This window comes from Penicillium rubens (assembly GCF_028828025.1).
Source record: "Penicillium rubens strain IBT 27055 chromosome Unknown utg000002l_segment0_segment0, whole genome shotgun sequence".
Classification (NCBI taxonomy): domain Eukaryota; kingdom Fungi; phylum Ascomycota; class Eurotiomycetes; order Eurotiales; family Aspergillaceae; genus Penicillium; species Penicillium rubens.
Genome location: NW_026890600.1, coordinates 4,105,826 through 4,122,638, shown reverse-complemented (window position 1 = coordinate 4,122,638; position 16,813 = coordinate 4,105,826). Strand labels below are relative to the sequence as shown.

General features: G+C 49.6%; 8 protein-coding genes across 8 annotated transcripts; 3 read left to right on the top strand and 5 right to left on the bottom strand.

Annotated features, from left to right (window-relative positions):
- Nucleotides 1-1,539: 1,539 nt before the first annotated feature.
- Nucleotides 1,540-2,481, top strand: N7525_004037 (Mic19 family protein; the record flags this gene model as incomplete). Its single annotated transcript, XM_002566201.2, has 3 exons — nt 1,540-1,598; nt 1,808-1,865; nt 1,936-2,481. 3 exons carry the CDS (start codon nt 1,540-1,542, stop codon nt 2,479-2,481), a joined length of 663 nt encoding a protein of 220 aa, XP_002566247.2.
- Nucleotides 2,482-2,785: 304 nt separating this feature from the next.
- N7525_004036 (ribonucleases P/MRP protein subunit POP1) lies at nt 2,786-5,089 on the bottom strand (the record flags this gene model as incomplete). Its single annotated transcript, XM_002566202.2, has 1 exon — nt 2,786-5,089. The coding sequence occupies one exon, from the start codon at nt 5,087-5,089 to the stop codon at nt 2,786-2,788; it is 2,304 nt and encodes a 767-aa protein (XP_002566248.2).
- A 115-nt stretch (nt 5,090-5,204) lies between these two features.
- On the bottom strand, nt 5,205-5,498 carry N7525_004035 (uncharacterized protein; the record flags this gene model as incomplete). Its single annotated transcript, XM_061212898.1, has 1 exon — nt 5,205-5,498. One exon carries the CDS (start codon nt 5,496-5,498, stop codon nt 5,205-5,207), a length of 294 nt encoding a protein of 97 aa, XP_061069919.1.
- A 233-nt stretch (nt 5,499-5,731) lies between these two features.
- Nucleotides 5,732-7,849, bottom strand: N7525_004034 (putative MFS drug efflux pump; the record flags this gene model as incomplete). The annotated part of the gene is made up of 8 exons (XM_061212897.1): nt 5,732-6,142; nt 6,199-6,329; nt 6,389-6,761; nt 6,813-7,192; nt 7,246-7,402; nt 7,456-7,514; nt 7,569-7,647; nt 7,700-7,849. The coding sequence occupies 8 exons, from the start codon at nt 7,847-7,849 to the stop codon at nt 5,732-5,734; spliced, it is 1,740 nt and encodes a 579-aa protein (XP_061069918.1).
- A 768-nt stretch (nt 7,850-8,617) lies between these two features.
- N7525_004033 (PaaI family thioesterase) lies at nt 8,618-9,532 on the bottom strand (the record flags this gene model as incomplete). The annotated part of the gene is made up of 2 exons (XM_002566204.2): nt 8,618-8,995; nt 9,113-9,532. 2 exons carry the CDS (start codon nt 9,530-9,532, stop codon nt 8,618-8,620), a joined length of 798 nt encoding a protein of 265 aa, XP_002566250.2.
- Nucleotides 9,533-9,843: 311 nt separating this feature from the next.
- Nucleotides 9,844-11,679, bottom strand: N7525_004032 (ubiquitin-specific protease UBP6; the record flags this gene model as incomplete). Its single annotated transcript, XM_002566205.1, has 3 exons — nt 9,844-9,905; nt 9,957-11,612; nt 11,664-11,679. 3 exons carry the CDS (start codon nt 11,677-11,679, stop codon nt 9,844-9,846), a joined length of 1,734 nt encoding a protein of 577 aa, XP_002566251.1.
- A 326-nt stretch (nt 11,680-12,005) lies between these two features.
- N7525_004031 (actin-related protein 2/3 complex subunit 4 family protein) lies at nt 12,006-12,851 on the top strand (the record flags this gene model as incomplete). Its single annotated transcript, XM_002566206.1, has 7 exons — nt 12,006-12,008; nt 12,059-12,087; nt 12,147-12,212; nt 12,273-12,323; nt 12,385-12,691; nt 12,744-12,788; nt 12,843-12,851. 7 exons carry the CDS (start codon nt 12,006-12,008, stop codon nt 12,849-12,851), a joined length of 510 nt encoding a protein of 169 aa, XP_002566252.1.
- A 1,103-nt stretch (nt 12,852-13,954) lies between these two features.
- N7525_004030 (uncharacterized protein) lies at nt 13,955-16,706 on the top strand (the record flags this gene model as incomplete). The annotated part of the gene is made up of 6 exons (XM_002566207.2): nt 13,955-14,522; nt 14,593-14,798; nt 14,879-15,295; nt 15,360-15,422; nt 15,497-15,808; nt 15,876-16,706. 6 exons carry the CDS (start codon nt 13,955-13,957, stop codon nt 16,704-16,706), a joined length of 2,397 nt encoding a protein of 798 aa, XP_002566253.2.
- Nucleotides 16,707-16,813: the final 107 nt, after the last annotated feature.

Here is a 16,813-nt window from a genome sequence, read left to right as displayed (position 1 = left end):
TCTTTTTTTCTTTCTTTTTTCCCCATGACGCCATGAGTAGAAACATTTAATTTTGGCAGACTTTGACAATGTGGGGAGACATTATTACTGGTCAATCGTTTCAACCTGCATATTTCCCCCGAACTTCACCGGTGAGCGACACAGGTTAAGACTAGACTGGGGCAGGGGACGGGAATATACAAATCCCACATCGGGGGATAACCCTGGTATTTCACGGAGTATCCCAAAATGTGTATGCCTGCATATGCTGATTTGGGGGATTTGAAAAAAATTGACATTTATGTCGCGCTTATATGCAGATGTACAACCGATGTATGTGCACACTGTACATCATAGAGATCGGGATAGATCGGCCCCATCCCGGTGTACTCGGCCCCAGAGCCAAATGGTCAACCCGAATGCACGGAATCCCGAGTGTGGATGTCTGAAACCCCATGGAGATGATGAGACATGTGGCTTTTCTCTTAATTAATAAATTTGTCCTCCGTACTCCGTGGTTCCATGGTTATTCTTCTTTTCTTCCCAACCGGAACAGGTTCTACGTAAGATTCGCCTGTCTTTCAACCATCGAAATTCCTAATCGTCACAACCCGATTCCATTCTAATTCCCACTATATGTATAAAGAAGTTCAATTGGTTTATAACCAAAACAGAATACTATGATGTGCATTCGAATGTAGCCTTAGAGGTCTGGCATCTTGCACTGATTCGATTTAGTACTATTCATCGAGTATGAATTAGGGCTACAAAGCTTTTTGATTGATAGAATCTAACACATAACCCAAGCCTTAGGGGCCATGGTCATACCTTGTTTGTCTGGAGATTAGTTATACACACGCTAGTAGTCAATCTTATTCTTTGTTTATACGGCAAATTGTCTTACACAGTGCTTTTTCTTTTCATGTACAGAAAAACTTGCCTTTTCCTACTAGGAGCATCAGAGTATATCGCCTATATGTATGTATCGATGGACTCTGCAGATACCAAGTACACAGCGTTTGGTTACCATCATATAGCCTTGAGGTGTGGGGATCGTGGCTGGTATAACATGTTAGCCACGCCAACCTCATTTAAGCAATACCTGAGGACATTTGCTACATGTAGTTAAGCATTGAAGAATTGACTAATCCCAGACCAGGACCTCAGGACTCTTTCATCCCAGGTATTGCTCTTTGGTTCCGTCATATATCTCTTTTGCAATACGTCATGTTGTTTGGAAACCTGCATTGGGCATTTGAAGTCGTTGACGCCGAGTCCTTCATTGTCGGTGGATTGGCCTACTGCTGTTAACGCAAGCCGTGATATTACTTGGATACCATACCCATTTACATCATATATCATATATAGTTGACCGTAGTTGACTGCCAGGATGCATATTGAGACTAGCCGGCAACTGGCGGCCACACTGCGGCAGGCCGAGGATGACTAACCAAATTTCACGTGACTTCCAACATCCTCCGAACTGAACGGGTGTGAGCGGGCATCTCGAACCATCACTGTCTTTTTATCTTAACAGGACTCGTCCTTTTTTGTCCAAGAATGGGTGCTGGAAACTCTAAGCCTGAGGCTTCGGCTGGCTCACAACATGTGTTCTCCAGGTATTTGCTCTCCGACCTCAATTTCAGCTTCCGCGGCATTTCGTGCTTGATGGTGGAGAGAACGGGAACTACCTTCCAATTGGCGCCAATTGCGGAAGGGCAAATGGTTCCCGCAGATATAAAAGAGCTCTCAATATCCCCTCAGCATTTGCGACAGCCAGGAGCTCCTCTAAAGCATCCTACAGCCCACGCTAACCATGCATGCACAGCAACTCGCCCGTCCAATTCTCCTCAAACCTAGTCGATGCACTCCAATCGAACTCAGAGGTGAGCACAACGAGGCTATAAGCAAATCTCCATTTCAATGCAAAAATCTCACAATCCACCAATCAAACAGTCCGACTCCACCCGCGCCAAAGCCCTGGAATTGGAGATCCAGAACCGCGTCGCGCAGGAACTGCAACGCCTCCGCGAACGCGAGCAGCAAACCCTCGCCGAGATCGAGAAGCGCATCTCCGAGTCCAAAGACACCACCTCTCTGCCCGTCACAGCAGCGACCGCGCCCCTCGCCCCCTCCACCTCGGGCTACCCAGCCGGCTCATTGAACCTGGACGCACCGCGGATCCCCTTCGCCGGCCGCCATCACGACCCCGTTCCTACAGTCGCCGCGCCGCAGGAGCCCGCTGCCGCTGCACAGCCTGTCGTTAAGCGCGATGTCTCGCGCGACTCTGTAGCGGCCGAGATCGAGCAGCTCCGGAGCAAGCTTGATGGACGGAGGAAGCTTGTGGAGCTCGATGATGGTGTTGCTAAGGCTCGTTCCGATGTTACTAGCTGTCTGCAATTGAATGACCGCCGGCCGTTGAACTGCTGGGAGGAGGTTGATGCTTTCAAGCGTGAGGTTGCGCGTATGGAGGCTGCTTTCGTGGATCGCATTGTGGGTTAGATTTGTGGGGTCGGGAATACAGCGGCTTGATATGAAGTCTCTACGTTTTATGGGACCTGATTCTGGGCTAAGAGCTGCTGTACTGTATGTATAGAACGGGCATTTTTCTTTGTTCCATTTGTTTTCATCCGAATAGGATAGAGTTAATCCATGGATGAGAGTGGATCTTTGTCGTTTAACCCTTGGGAGGGCTATTCTTTTGCTAGTAGAAAATATACTAAGTCTCAGGCCGACTGGGGCAGAGACCGTGTTTAAACGACAATTGGGCATCTCCACTGCTGGGCAAGGTTCATCGAATTTGATATCATACGAATTCCCATACCCCTAAACGCCCGCTCTTCTCCCCTGCGGCCCGGATAATACACATTCTTCTCTCAGAGAGCTTGATACCGGGAGCCAATACCTTTGAAAGCTGGATAGACCCAATGCCTGTCCCTTTGCCTTCGGAAAGATTATAATTTCCTGTAGTGACGAAACCAATCAGATCGTCTTCGGTTGGTACTTCCAATGGCTCAGAGTCAGGTTCTCCATCAGTAGTTGAGATGAGAGCCTTGGCAAGGAGACGCCGAGCCTCTTCAGATTCGGGCGCAGCGTTTCCTGCCTTAGAGAGCTTCGGTTGTCCAGGCTTCTTGGTCCTTGCCGAGCCAAGATCAAGCCATTTCTGGCGTAGAGCTGGATCTGTAGGAAGCCGGTAGATCCGCGCACGGGGGGTGGGTGTGCCTCGTGTGGTGAGAGTAAGATAGACAGTGGCAAGTGTGGAGACATCGACGGATGCTGTGTCGAGCTTACTCAAGCTTTGGTAGGTATCAGCCGGAGGAAGACGAACGTTGTGAATATCGAGGGGTGGGATGATGGGAGTAGAGGGGTCGTTTTTGTCAGTCTCTTTGGAGGCAGTTGGCTTTTTGACCGAGCTGCCATCGGCAGTTCCTGTCGTAGCATCGTCCTGTTTCGGCCCTTGAAGGAGCCTTTCCCAGTCACACGCCCACCCATGGCCTATCTCGCCTTTTGGACGACCATCGCCCAATGAAATGTTATCAAACTCGGGACGCCGCCCCTTAGGACGTCGCTCCCAATCACGTCGTGATGTCTCGGTCTCACGCTGACCCCATTCCCAGCCAGCCCGTGTTCCTGGGAAATCTCCAGGGAACCACGCCTCGCCTGCTTCGAAAGCAAGCTGCCGCTGCTGCTTCAACCCGCCAAGCAATGGGTTTCCTCCGCTGGATAGTGGGTAGAACATGATTGAATACCAGACCGGGACAACACATTTCCATGGTAGTAATACGGTCCAGGACCCTGGGGCATTGCTGCGTTTGGCCCGGGCTTGTGGCTTGTTCGCGAGTATCATGATCGGAATTTGAGGGTCTGATGGTTGGGATGGCGGATATTCACCCGGACCGGCAAGAGTGCGGCGCCGGTTGATAGCCTTCTGGCTCGGGAGCTGACGAGCCGCTGTTAACCGAGTGGTTCGGTCGAACAGCTTAGAGGGACCTTGTGTTTTGTCCGGGTGCCATGTGGAAAGTAACATAGCTAGGTTATTCATGTGGGATTCGTTGTCGGAGACGTGAAGTGTTCGTGGTGGGAAATGCAGGCGAGGATCTGAAATAGCAAAAGAGAGCAGGGCATTATGCGGTAGTGAGGACGGATTCGACACCCCCAAAAGAGATGGCCAGATGGCTTCCGGGCTCTGTGGTGATGAAGCATTACCATCTGGCCCAATAATCGGTTTCAATGCCGACAACAAGGCCTCAGTTGACCCTGGCCCTGTGATCTCAATACTGCCAATTTCGAATCGTAGGTCCTCGACCATGACAGGGGGGTTTTGTGATTTCGATACCGCAAGGACATCCGTCCACAGCTGGAGGAACGCCGAAGGATGAACCCTAATCCAAAGTTTTCGGTGATCTTTCTTAGATGACTTGGGCTGAGGTTCGTCGGCATCAACCATCTCAACATCTTCCTGTTTGGCACACCATATCAATGTTACCGGTGCAGTTGGACGTTTCGTATAGTCCTTTTCAAAAGTCCAGGCCTGTAGAGACCGAGTCCCGGCTCTCCATTTCTTCCCCTTGCTGCCCCATACATTGTCCCCCTTGACACCTACTGCCATCAGGACAGCCTGGATAGCTGGTTCCGCTCCTTCTAACTGTATAGTAGACATATAGCTCATATCCCACGCCACGGCACCCCGGGCGCCTCGAGCACGGTGAGTAGGCCGATAGCTTTTCTCGGTGGGGGATAAGGGAACAGCGAAACGCCAAATCGGATCCTTTGTCGTCGCCATATGAGCTCGCTTTGCATGATACAGATGAGTAGGTAGCCATGTCTTGCATCTCTGGCGCTTGCGGTACTTAGGCTCTGCGGGAAGAGGTCTCGACAGCTTGTTTTTCTTGATCTTGGGAACCCGTGGCGCAATATCGAAGGCATGACTTCCTTCCTTTTCCAATGAAGTTTGGTTCGCTTGGTCTCGCCTTAGTTTTGCGGCCGACCGTCGGGCCTTTGTTTTCGAGTTTATAGCCTGTAGCCGCCGAGCGGTATCGAGTCGAATGCGCATCATTCGGGATGGCTTGCGTCTGCGCGCCGTCACAGTAGGTGTGTTATCCTCGGCCATCTAACATGGTTGAGACAGCGGGTTAGTCAATGGCCATTTGGCAATTCGTACATCATTGTCAATAAATACCTCTCGCTTAGCTCGAGCCCTCAATCTCCGCGGGACTCGCTTCACATTATGACTCGCCGTCCGCCGCCGCAGGGAGCGGGGAACTTTTTGGGAAGGCTCGGGTCGTGAGCGCATTTTTCGAGCGCTGCATCCCCTCCTCCAGAGCCTGGATCTCAAATGCCCGAGCTGCAGAGTAGGCGGCGACATCGAGCTCGCCCGTGGCGGAGAGAGCGGCGTCGGCCGACTGCACAGCCAAGGTGCGCGCATCAAATGTTTTGGCGCGTTTACGAGATGCCCCGGCTGCGCCACGTGGACCTGAGGGAGCGTAAGGTTTCCGCTTGGCGGAAGGGTGGGATGTCATGGCTGCTGATTGAAGTTGCGTGTATGGACGTTCGCGAGTAAAAAAAGTTGCCGGGCTTGGCGCGTCATGATCGGCTCATGTTGATCTTATCTACGGCTCTTTTACTACATATTATCTTCGTTCTTGAATATGTTGTATGTATCTTCCCATCACATTTAGAGACATTGTTCTCATGATTAAGATATATCCTGCGAGTGAGAATATTTCGCATAAATCGCAATTGGGATATGCCCTCACATGACCACGGCAACATGGTCTGTCATATACTTCTGGATATCGCCCAAGAAACAGGCGGCCACAATGGAGACGCCACCGAATGCAATGCTGACATAGTATACCCATTTATACCCCTCAGCATATGCAATCTGACCAGCCCTTACTACCATTTGATATGCAGTCTCATTACCAGCGATACCAGGGATTGTGCGCAGCTCGCCCAGCAACGACTCACCTGTCAATTCAATTGCTTCACCAATCAGTTTGACGTCGGTGATGTTGAGTTCTTTCATCATCACACCACCGATGTAATGTGTTGCCGCTGGGACAAACTTCGAGATGAAGACATTGTAGTAAATGGTGTAGCCGATACCACCGCCTACCACGCGAATAGAGAGGGTGAGCGCAGAAATAGTGGCAATTAAATCCTAGCGAAAGCCAACGTCAGTAGGCAAATTCCCTCCCATAAAGCAAGACAACTCACGTCCGGGCAAATGATTGTGGTAATAATCGAGGCTGGCACCACAATCCCTCCAATTCCAAGGCCAGCAAGGATGAGAATTCCCCAGAGCTGATACATATTATCGGTGCGGCCGATAGCCATAGCACCGCATCCTGTTATGAGAAAAACAATTTAGCCTTTGGGGACTCCTATAGCCACAGACAAAACTCACCTGCAGTCATCAGCACACTACTAATGATCAAGAGCTCCTTGTTGTGTCCACGAAGCACACTTAGCAGCGCAAGCACAATACAAGCTCCTGCCATAATCCCAAATCCAATAGGGATACTGCGAACACCCACATCCACTGGGTCATGACCGTAGACATTGAACGATTCCGTGGGCCAGAACATAAGCACGGAGAAGAAGTTGGCACCAGAGATGAAAGTAATCACGAGGGTAAGTCCTAGAATTCGAGGCTCTTGCTTGAGGCGAGATGGAAAAATGGGGTATTTAGCTCCGTAAATTTCCCAGAAAGCAAAACCAACAAGCAGAAGGAACCCGACGATCAATGGTGCCAGGACATGGGCAGATGTCCATGGATACTAAATCATATCAGTAAGATATAGCGCCGGACGAAATGTATTCAAGCATACCATATATCCACCCCATTGCAAGCCGGCCAAAAAGACAATGAGACCGGCGATGCTGAGAAATCCACCAACAAAGTCGACTCGTCCAATTATCTCCTTCCGGCTCAAACCAGCTGAGTTGACTCGTGGCGGAGGGAAGTAGAACAAAATCGTGATCAATAGACCAAAGGCACTCCATGCAGCACAGAACGCACCGACATAGCGCCAATGGCTGTGATACGCGATAAGCTGAGCCCATAGCACGGACGGGCAAAATGGTAGGATGGTGAAGATAAGGATTGACACATAGACTCCTCTCTTTCGAGTCGGCGCCATCTCGGAAGTTGCAGCCAGTGCTGTCAGTTCATTGACCCCGGCACCGGCACCAGCGATGGCCATTCCCGCTGTATCCATGTCAGTGAATGTCTATATGCTTTGATATCCGGGCAATACAAACCGATGAAGTTGTTCATTGTGTGCACTGTGCTGCATATGATCATTCCAATAACTATCAGAGATGCTCCAATAATAGCGACTGGGCGGCGTCCGAGTAGATCTGATAGAGACCCAACAAAAGGGCATACACCGGCAAGGCCGAGCAAATTGGCAAGAACCTAAGCAGAAACTCGTTAGTCGATAACCTATACTTCAGTGAGTATGTACTCACAAACCAGACCCATCGGTCTGCTCCACCAATGTCTCCATAAATGTAGGGAGGGATACCGCCTAATGAGAAGGCATCAAAATCATATCATAGCTTTCGTGTTGTTTTTGACGTACCAAAGAGGTATACCGGGATCTGACTCCCAGTCCACAAGAAAGCCATGGCAGTAAATCCCATGAAGCGGCGGAAGGTCATCTTTCCAATGGTCAGTACTGTCGTAACCGCAAATTGAACAACCGAATCCTACCGGGATATCCTTCTCAGACTCATGCATACCTTCCTCCGAGCCCGGTCTGGTCATTTCCTGGTGACCATGCTGTGCAGTGTCAATGTGTTCGTGATGTTGCATCACAGCCTTCTCCTCGACCGGCTGACTCGATTGAATTGATTCCGCCATTGGGAGCATGAGTCAGGGCAGCACAATTGTGGGCAAGCAAAGGGGGGATTGTCTCTGGCCCTAACACAAACAAAATTGGATGTAATTCGAATTCGACTGAAATGTGGACGATATTGAAAATTAAATCTGGAGCCTCGAAAAAAGGATACGAGGATATAAATTCACTTGAGCTCAAACCAGTTGGCGTATGTCATGGAAGTGTCCTCGGGGATGTAATGAATCAGAGTGGGGAAGTAAAAAACAAGCTAATGAGCGTTGAATAATAGCCGGGACAGTAATGCTTGAAATCCAGAAAATACCGAGGCAGCTTGGCAATTCCCTCATACATAACGGTGATCTTGGACAAAGACGCTAGGGAAATGCGGGGGAGGAAACGTGGAGGTGGAGGCAGTTGGTCCAGGAGTCTACGGGGCACTCCGGAGGCCGATGCCAGAATGGGGATCAGCCCCGAAATCCGAAAAAGGAACAAGAACGAGACATCGGGAAAATTTGAGTATAGAATTGATATCGTTGGATGTACAAGAGACATTGTATCTGTAAGAAGTCATCAGATAGCGCATATCTGTACAGAAATAGTTCATATAAGAGGCCTGGTTTCCCTTTGCTAGCTTCCTGCTTTTCCGTTGACTCCTTCCAAGGGGACCAGGAGGCCGGAGTTGAGTCTATTACAACCTCGGCCGAAGCTGAGAAGAAGCCACACGATCGATAACAGCCGCGTATTCCTAGACTTCAAGCCGTCCAGCAGTAAAGTGTGTATATTTCTGCAGCTCAGAAATATTCCCCAACCTTGCTCAGCTTGAGTGTCTTGGGGACAACAAAAAGTCCTGTTGCTTCAACACATAATCGGCCTGCCATATCACGGACCTCACACTTGGCGTATGCCTTGGTATCCGTGCTCCGTTCCTGATCTAGGGTTGTGTGCAGGGTATAGAAATTGTCCGAGTGGACCGGCGCTCGGTAGTTGAGCTCGAGGTTGGCAGTGACACCTGTGCGTGCTGGGAAATGCCGAATGGCTGCGCGCCCCAGGTTCTCATCGATCACAGTGCCCAGCGCGCCACCGTGGACCATGGTTGGCCAGCCTTCGAGGCCTGGTCCCAAGAAGACCACGCTAATGAGTTTCTTCTCTTTGTCATTCCAGAAAACTTTCTGTCAAATATGAGAATAGTTAGACAAAGCGGGATCCCGAGGTTCGGCAGTCAAAAGGTCCGGCATCCATGTAAGATGGACATGCCTCGGACCCTAATGAGAAAACGAGAGACCAACCTGTAATCCCAAGCCCCTACTGCCAGCCAAGGGCCCTGATGTCAGCCGATGAGTTTTGTGCTCATCCGAGAAGTTTTCGTAGACATCCTTTTCGACGTAATCGGGGTTACGACGCAGCTCCTGCACAATGGGGAGTCCAATATCAAACACCCGCTGGATTTCCTGAATCTCCATTTGATCTTCCAACGACCCAGGAACCGCTGGCGCTGCAATTTTGTTGTCCAGCCATTTCCCTGCACCAACGCCAAGCGTTCCAAATATGCCACCATAGATCAGACGGCGCGTCCAACGCGATGGTTCTCGTGAGGCATTTGGTTGTGCCGCGGTGCTGACGTTTCGGACCGCTGGTCGCCAAAAAGTTCGTGTCTGTCCTGAGTACCGGCGAAGGGCCAACTGGAGGATATTGCGGTAATGTATCATGGTGGTCACATTGCCATTCCTCTAGAATTAGGATGTTGATTTAATTGGAGCTTTGGACAATTCGGGCCGAGGCTCAATCAGGTCACGTGCACTTTCCATTAGTCATATATCGCCAGGTGCGAGGTCTCCAGGCAGGAAGAAATCTAAACACAGACGGGGACTACAAATGTATTTGCAAGGTAAAAGACGATCAATTGGTAACAGTTAAGGGCATTTGAGACGAGCATCATTCATGTTCATCGTTTCTATCCATCTAGAGGCAACATTTGCAGATTCCTTTCAAATGTGAACGGATGCTTAGGCAAACCCGTTTACTCGGGCTTGGGCAGCTCAATCGCACGGTAGAGGCAAATAAGCGCGGAGTGTGATTCCCCTAGATATGTCGTTAGAAATGATCTTGGATCGTAGGATGCGGTTCACTTACCACCACCCGAAAGGGTCTCGATCTTCTGTGCCTCGACCTCAGTAACTGTATCATCATTGAACCACCACCACTTGTCGTCCGTTTCGCGGCGCTTGTTGCCTGTCTGAGGATCACCCCGCTCCTGTTTCTTGACATATGCCGTGTAGTGACCGCTGTCGGCGCTCGCACCCTGGTGGGTGATCACGGCACGGAGCTCATACAGGCCTGACTGATTGGTACCGCTGTCTCCGGCACCCCGTTGGTTGACGAGCTCTTGGAGCTCTCTCTTCGCAATGCGGATAGATTCGGCTTTTTCTGCTTCGTACTCAGCATCAGTTTTGAAAGTTTCCTCCATCTGGCTATCGCCATCCTTGTCGTTGACCTTGGACTTGTTCTCCTCGGCAGCCTTCTTTTTCTGCATTGGCTCCATGCTTTCGCCCAGGTTGGTCTCTTTTGCCTGTCGTTCTGCACGCTCTTCGGCAACTCGTTGGCGTTTCTGAGAACGTTCAACTTCCAGTTCCTCCTTGCGGATTTCGCGAACCTTGTCACGAATAGGGATGAGCTGCTTTCGGAGGTCATCGGTGCAAAACTCCACAACGTCCAATTCGGCAGGGAATGTCACTTTGCGCATAATCTTAGCCTTCTTCTGGGTCTCGCGCTTCCAGTAAAATCGGACAAAGTGAACTGTGAGGTACTTGGGCAGTCGTGCGATACGAGAACGCTTTTTGTACACGGAGTTGCGCTCCAAGAGAGGAGAGTTTTTCTCGATCTGCTCTTCGAGGCCGGCCAAAATTCCATCCTGCAGGTGGTTCGTTTCTTTTCCGATATGACAATCAAGTTTATAGAAAACATCAGAAGTTTGACTGGGTTGCTCGCCGAGTTCCTTAGCGGCGGGATCCTCACACTCGGTGACAGATTCGAATTGCCCCGCGAGATATTTATCCACGAATGAGGTCGTAGTGGCAGACTCTCCCTCGCCCTCAGTGATGGTCAACTTAGTCCGCAATTGGTTCAAGATCTGGGAGAAAGCCTCCTCGGCATCCTGTTGGGAGTATCCTTGTCCATTTCGGTCACGTTGGGCGAATTGAGGGAAAACGGCTCGGAGAGCATTGAGGAACATCAGTGGAGGAATGCCCTCCTGTGTCTCGGACATTTGCTTGAACAGATCTCGCAAAGAAGCCGCCAAATCCCGAGAACCTCCAAGGCCACCAATACCAAAGCTGCTGAGGTCTGACAGACTCGATTGTCCAGCCCCCCCACTTGGTCGATACCGCATGAGCTCTTCCTGAAGCTCCGGGACACTCCGCAAAGTTTGTAGGGAAGAGTTGAGGTAGCATGTGTTCCCCAAGTTCTGCAAACCGGCAGGGGTAGCACCCTCCTGCCGTGCCACCTCAGCCTCAGTCATGTCTTCAAGGAATTTGACGGCCTCCTTTGGCCGACCAAGGTCAGCAGAACCTTGACCTCCCGATGGGGTGCCCATCATCATGAACATCTGCCCGGGTTTGGCATTGAGGGACGAAAGAGGTGTATCATCTTTAAGCTGGCCACCTTTGACCAAAACCTTTTGGCGGTCAGGTTCCACGCCAGTCAAGGAAAAGAGCTGGTACTTGAGTGTTTCACCGTTGGAGGTAGGGTCGAGCTCGACTTCGTGGCGCTTGCCGGCGTGTTTGACAATAACTGTGTATCTGTTAGTAATGGTGCAGGGACTGCCAATACGTGCATACATACTCGGTATAGCTGCCATTTTCAATAAATTGTAGGGATGGAAGATGTGAAAAAGATAAACAGCTTGAAAGAGCTTGCGATTGCTGGGGCAAATGGTAAACAGCCTGGGATCAGGAAGCGTGGGGGCTTTCTCACCGCCCAACCACTATCATCACCGCCCGCCCCGACGTCAACTCCTCTTCTGCCTAGAACAACCTGTTATCCAGAGAAGTGCCTTTCTCGTTCACTGCTGTGGGTTGAAGGGTCTCACCACGGACTAGTTTCAATTGTTTCTCAACCAGCTCCCTGCTGTCTTATCCTCTGCGACAAATTACATCCTCGTGGCCTCGACACACGCCCCTCACCATGGTGGGTACAGCTCCAATCAGTCAGCCCGTTCTATACTAATCGATTATCAGAGTCAATCCCTCCGGCCCTACCTTCAGGCGTGTGTTTCGACCTTTGACAAGTATTCAGCGGCAAGCTTGCTCACACTTACTTTACTAGTGTTCGGTCCTCTTTGACCGCGGCTCTTACAATCTCCAACTTCGCTTCTCAGACATCGGAGCGGCAGTAAGTTGACATGCTGCAAATGTTAGACAGGAAATATGCTAATATACTCACTTGCACCAGCAACTGCCCAGAGGTTGAGGCAAATTCTTCGCCCGAGATCCTACTGAACCCGTACGTCTGACTCTCATTTTTCCCCAAGGTCCGTTGGTCATGTGTATTGATGGCTTTCCAGGCTGCACATCAGCAGGAATGAAAATGAAAAGGTGAAAATTGAGCCAAGCTACAATTCTGTGCGCATAAGTATCAGAATCAAGCAGGCAGATGAGATCGAGCACATTCTTGTCCACAAATTTACTCGGTTCCTCACCCAGCGAGCGGAATCCTTCTTCATTTTGCGCCGGAAGCCAGTAGAGGGATATGACATCAGTTTCCTCATCACGAACTTCCACACGGAAAAGATGCTTACTCACAAGCTAATTGATTTTGTGATCGAATTCATGGAAGAGGTGGACAAGGAGATTTCGGAGATGAAGCTCTTCGTATGTGTATGAATGCATCGTTTCCGTCGCAAGTTACTAAACAGTTCACTAGTTGAATGCCCGTGCTCGATTTGTTGCCGAGTCTTTCCTGACACCGGTATGTTATATATTGAATTGTCCACCATTGACTCACTTGCTGACTATTGTTTAGTTCGATTAAATTGCCCAGCGTTTTCTTGTTGATCCCGAATAATGAATGGTCCTGTGTTTCCCACTTTCTACTCCTGTACAGATAACATAGGCTTGCATTGATTAAGAGAGAACCTTATACCGATGTCCGTCGATAGATTCTTTTGTCCAGATTTAGTTCGCTACTTTCTGCAGCAAAGTAAACCCATCCACCAGCGTAGTGCCTCGCCGAGTATGCTAGCCTACTGTTGACCTGGTACTCCCCATCAAGATGGGAATTGTCTCCATAGCAATAAATAATAAATGAAGGAGAAGAAAGTACGTTAGAGACAACGTTCTTAACAACAGTGACATAATACATATCTCTCCAAGACAAGTTCCATGGCTCAGAGCAATCTAACAGGGCCAAGAGATATCATTGAGGGGATGCATCTTATGCTAATAACAGGCTATTATGTAGGTCCAAGTCTATTTACAATGACAATAATTCGTAATTTAAGGATAAAGTGAAGAATGCCACAAACAAGGACAGGAGGACGATTAGATACCTGTGGACTATTGGACATGGGAAGAGTGCGTGGAGAATAAATATTGTCTGGGTAGGATGCGTGGAGAAAAGCAGGTATAGGGTGTACTAGTGCGTGGTAAATAAATGCTTAACTTAAAGCTGGACGAAATGGAAATACTTTCGAGAAGGGTGTGGAATTTTGGTTAATGCGGAATAGGTGAGTGGCAATAGTAAATTGCCGCGGAGGTAAGTGCGTCGTGGTAAATACGTACCTTGACAGCGTCCTGATAGCCTCGAGGATTAATATTTTTCTAAATATCACCACAATGACAGTGTTGAAGAAAACGACATATATACTACTCTAGCTCATTATTTCTAATCTGAAAATATTAAAAAAATAGCATACCGTATAAATTTATCGAGAAAATTGAGGTCAAAATCCAGGGTTTTATAGGGTGCCTGGCGTCACTGAGGTACCTTCTTACCCCGACGACCCGTACCTGCGCGACATAACCTTAAACCCACGCGTATAAATAGCTTTTCCTTACCCACACGCACTTAGACTCGAAAATATTTTTGTTTCCACGCACTATCTGTTTCATCTGATATCGGTTCTCAGCCCTAAAATGAGGAACAACACGTCTGAGCACATGCCCAAAACGGGTGACTGGCCTGCTACTATGAGTGTCCTGACCGCGGACCTTGATTTATTGACTCTCAATGAAGATACTCAACAAAACTCACAGACTGCCACCACTACTGTCTGCGACACGGACACTCAGGCGCCTGCATCTGCACCTGCTCTTAAGAAATCTGACTCCGATTCTGATTTGAGCACGCAGGCCCCTGCTCGATTTGTTGCCCAGGTTCCTCCAGAACTGATTCCTCCTCAGATTCCTCCTCAAGTCTCTGCTCAGGTTTCTGCTCAGGTTTCTCAGTCTCCCACTTCTTCCATTTCTTCAACCCCATCCTCATTCATTCATTCCCACCATCAAAGTTCATCTTCCACTTCCACCATACGTCCTTCTGCGAATCAACATCTTAAGTTAGCGTCTGGATACAATCCTGGAGCTATTGAATTTGTGCCCCAGGCCTATCGTTCACCTGGCCTTCAATCCCAATTCGATCAGTCTCCCCTTGAGACCATACCTCAAGTCCACGATCCTGTGGACTTTGCTGACCAGTTCCAACACAGTAAGTATCTTTTGGCTGTACCACCACCATCAAAACTGTTTGAATTTCGCTGATAGCAATCTCACTACAGCAAACGTCTTCGACCGTAACAAATCTTCACCGAACGCCACCAACATGGGCTGGCCATTTGAAACGGGTGTGATCTCCAATTATGGGGAGTTCGAGCGTTTTGAGAACTTCTCAATCGAGGAACTGCTTCAGCAATCGTGCATCCCGTATGGTAGCATCGCTGAGATGCAGCCACCTTCTCGTAATGGCGTTCTAATGATTTCTAACGTGAGTTACTTTTCACCATATTCTGTGTGCGCTGATACTTCGTTCAATATTTTGTTACTAACAGTAGTTACAATACCCAGATCCCGTACACCGTGACTCGTCAGGAGGTTGCCTCGTTCCTTGGACGCGGTGCTAACCTGCTCCCATCCTCTCAAGGATGTCCCATTCACATCATCATGGAACGGTCCACTGGCAAGACCATGGACTGCTATGTTGAATTTCCAACACAGAAAGATGCTGAGGATACCGTTAACAGAGTCAGCCGTGCCTATGATGCTGGCAGCGCCCCACGTATGGGCAGCCGCCATGTTGACATAGAACTCAGCACCCCGGCCAAGCTACTCAAGGCTGTCTTTCCCCGGGCGAAGTGCATTTCGTGGGAGGGTGGAAAGCCTGTCCAGCTTGTCAACAAAGACAGTTGGTCTACCGGTTTTGATGGCTTTCTCACTGACGAAGAGCTCTTCTGTCTAACTCGTCATGCTGAACAACCTCACCGGGTACGTCTAACTTCGCTTTTATATTCTCCATTTTTCATGTCGCTGATATTCTGATATATTACAGAGTGCATTTGCTTGCAAGGTTCCACAACGCTGTTATGAGTCGTTCATTACCACACTCTGGAAGGTAAGTCGTTCATTGTCTATACATCTCCGTTTGCCCTTCCACGTTATACTGACACTCTTTGTCCTCTGCTATAGTTCCCGTGGTACGCGACCGACCTTTACACTGTTCATCACCGGAATGCTCTTTTCCATACTCTCAATGCTCTGATCAAGGCTCTGGTAGAGCGCATGCAGAGAGGAAACACGGTGGGATTGGATATTCGCCTTCTCAACGAGTTGGTTCATGCAGGCATCTGTTGCCCGGCTTTCAACCCACGCATGAAATACTGTTTCGCTTGGCATTCAAAGGAGCAGAGAGCAATTGTGTCATTGGACCATGACTGGTGCTTGTATTTCCCATTTGATACTCTCACCTACATCCCTGGGCACCGTACTGCTGCCTTTCAGGTATGAGATATGATTGAGACTTTGTCTTCTTCTGAAAGATTGCTAACTCATTCTCCAATCGGTATAGTACTATGCCTACGTCATGTCCCACGGTTCGGTTCTGCGCACCGAGAATGACGGTTTGCGGAACAAGCATACACACCCTGAGATCCTGCGAATCTTCGGAAGGTCCTGGTTTGAGTGGGACGAAGACGTTGCCCGTAAGAAGGTCTTCAAAGATGCGATTATCTATGAAGCCAGTGTCCTTCGGAAGTTCATTATCACTGGCTTTCAGCAAATTCACAGAAGGAAATCCAGCGTCTCGACCATTGGCACTGCTCCTGGTTCGTCTCCAACCCACAGTGTTGCCTCAGTTGATAGCCAGCGCACCATTTCACAATCCCACACTGGCTCTATGAATACCAGCCCTGCTCCTCAGGGAACCTCAACTGTTTCAACTGCCAGCAACATTACTAGCGGTCCCAGTAACCATGATGCTAACCGAAATGTCCCCGGTAATCCCCGTCGTCTTTCTCGGCAACTTGATGCTGACCAACACCTGCTGGACACCCCAACTCACCGTCCTCGCGCATCGGTTCCTCCTTACGTTCCGCCGCACCAACGGTCTGATACAGCCAAGGCCCGTAAGCCATCGGTTACCTGGCGCATGCCTCAGACCCAGGAGGCACCTGCGGTTGGCTCAGCTCAGGGCCAGACTGACTTCCAGCCTGTGTACCGTGCTCCTCATGCCACCGCTCAGAACATTCGGTCGTCCTCTGATCCTTTTGGACCTGGCCCTTCGATTGCTCCCAGTAGCCATCGCTCTCGCTCCGACGCCGCCCGCCTGTCGAACATCGACCGCCAGGTGTATGATGAGCTCCGAGCTGCTGGTCGCGGTACCCGATCTGCAAAGAAGTAGTCGGGCGTGGTGGAAGATGGACCAGCACTCCTCCCGTGGGAGTGCTGGTCCATCAGACCGGTAACTGTCTTGCTGTTTTCTCTGGTTCTTTGTTTCTTGGTCTTTTC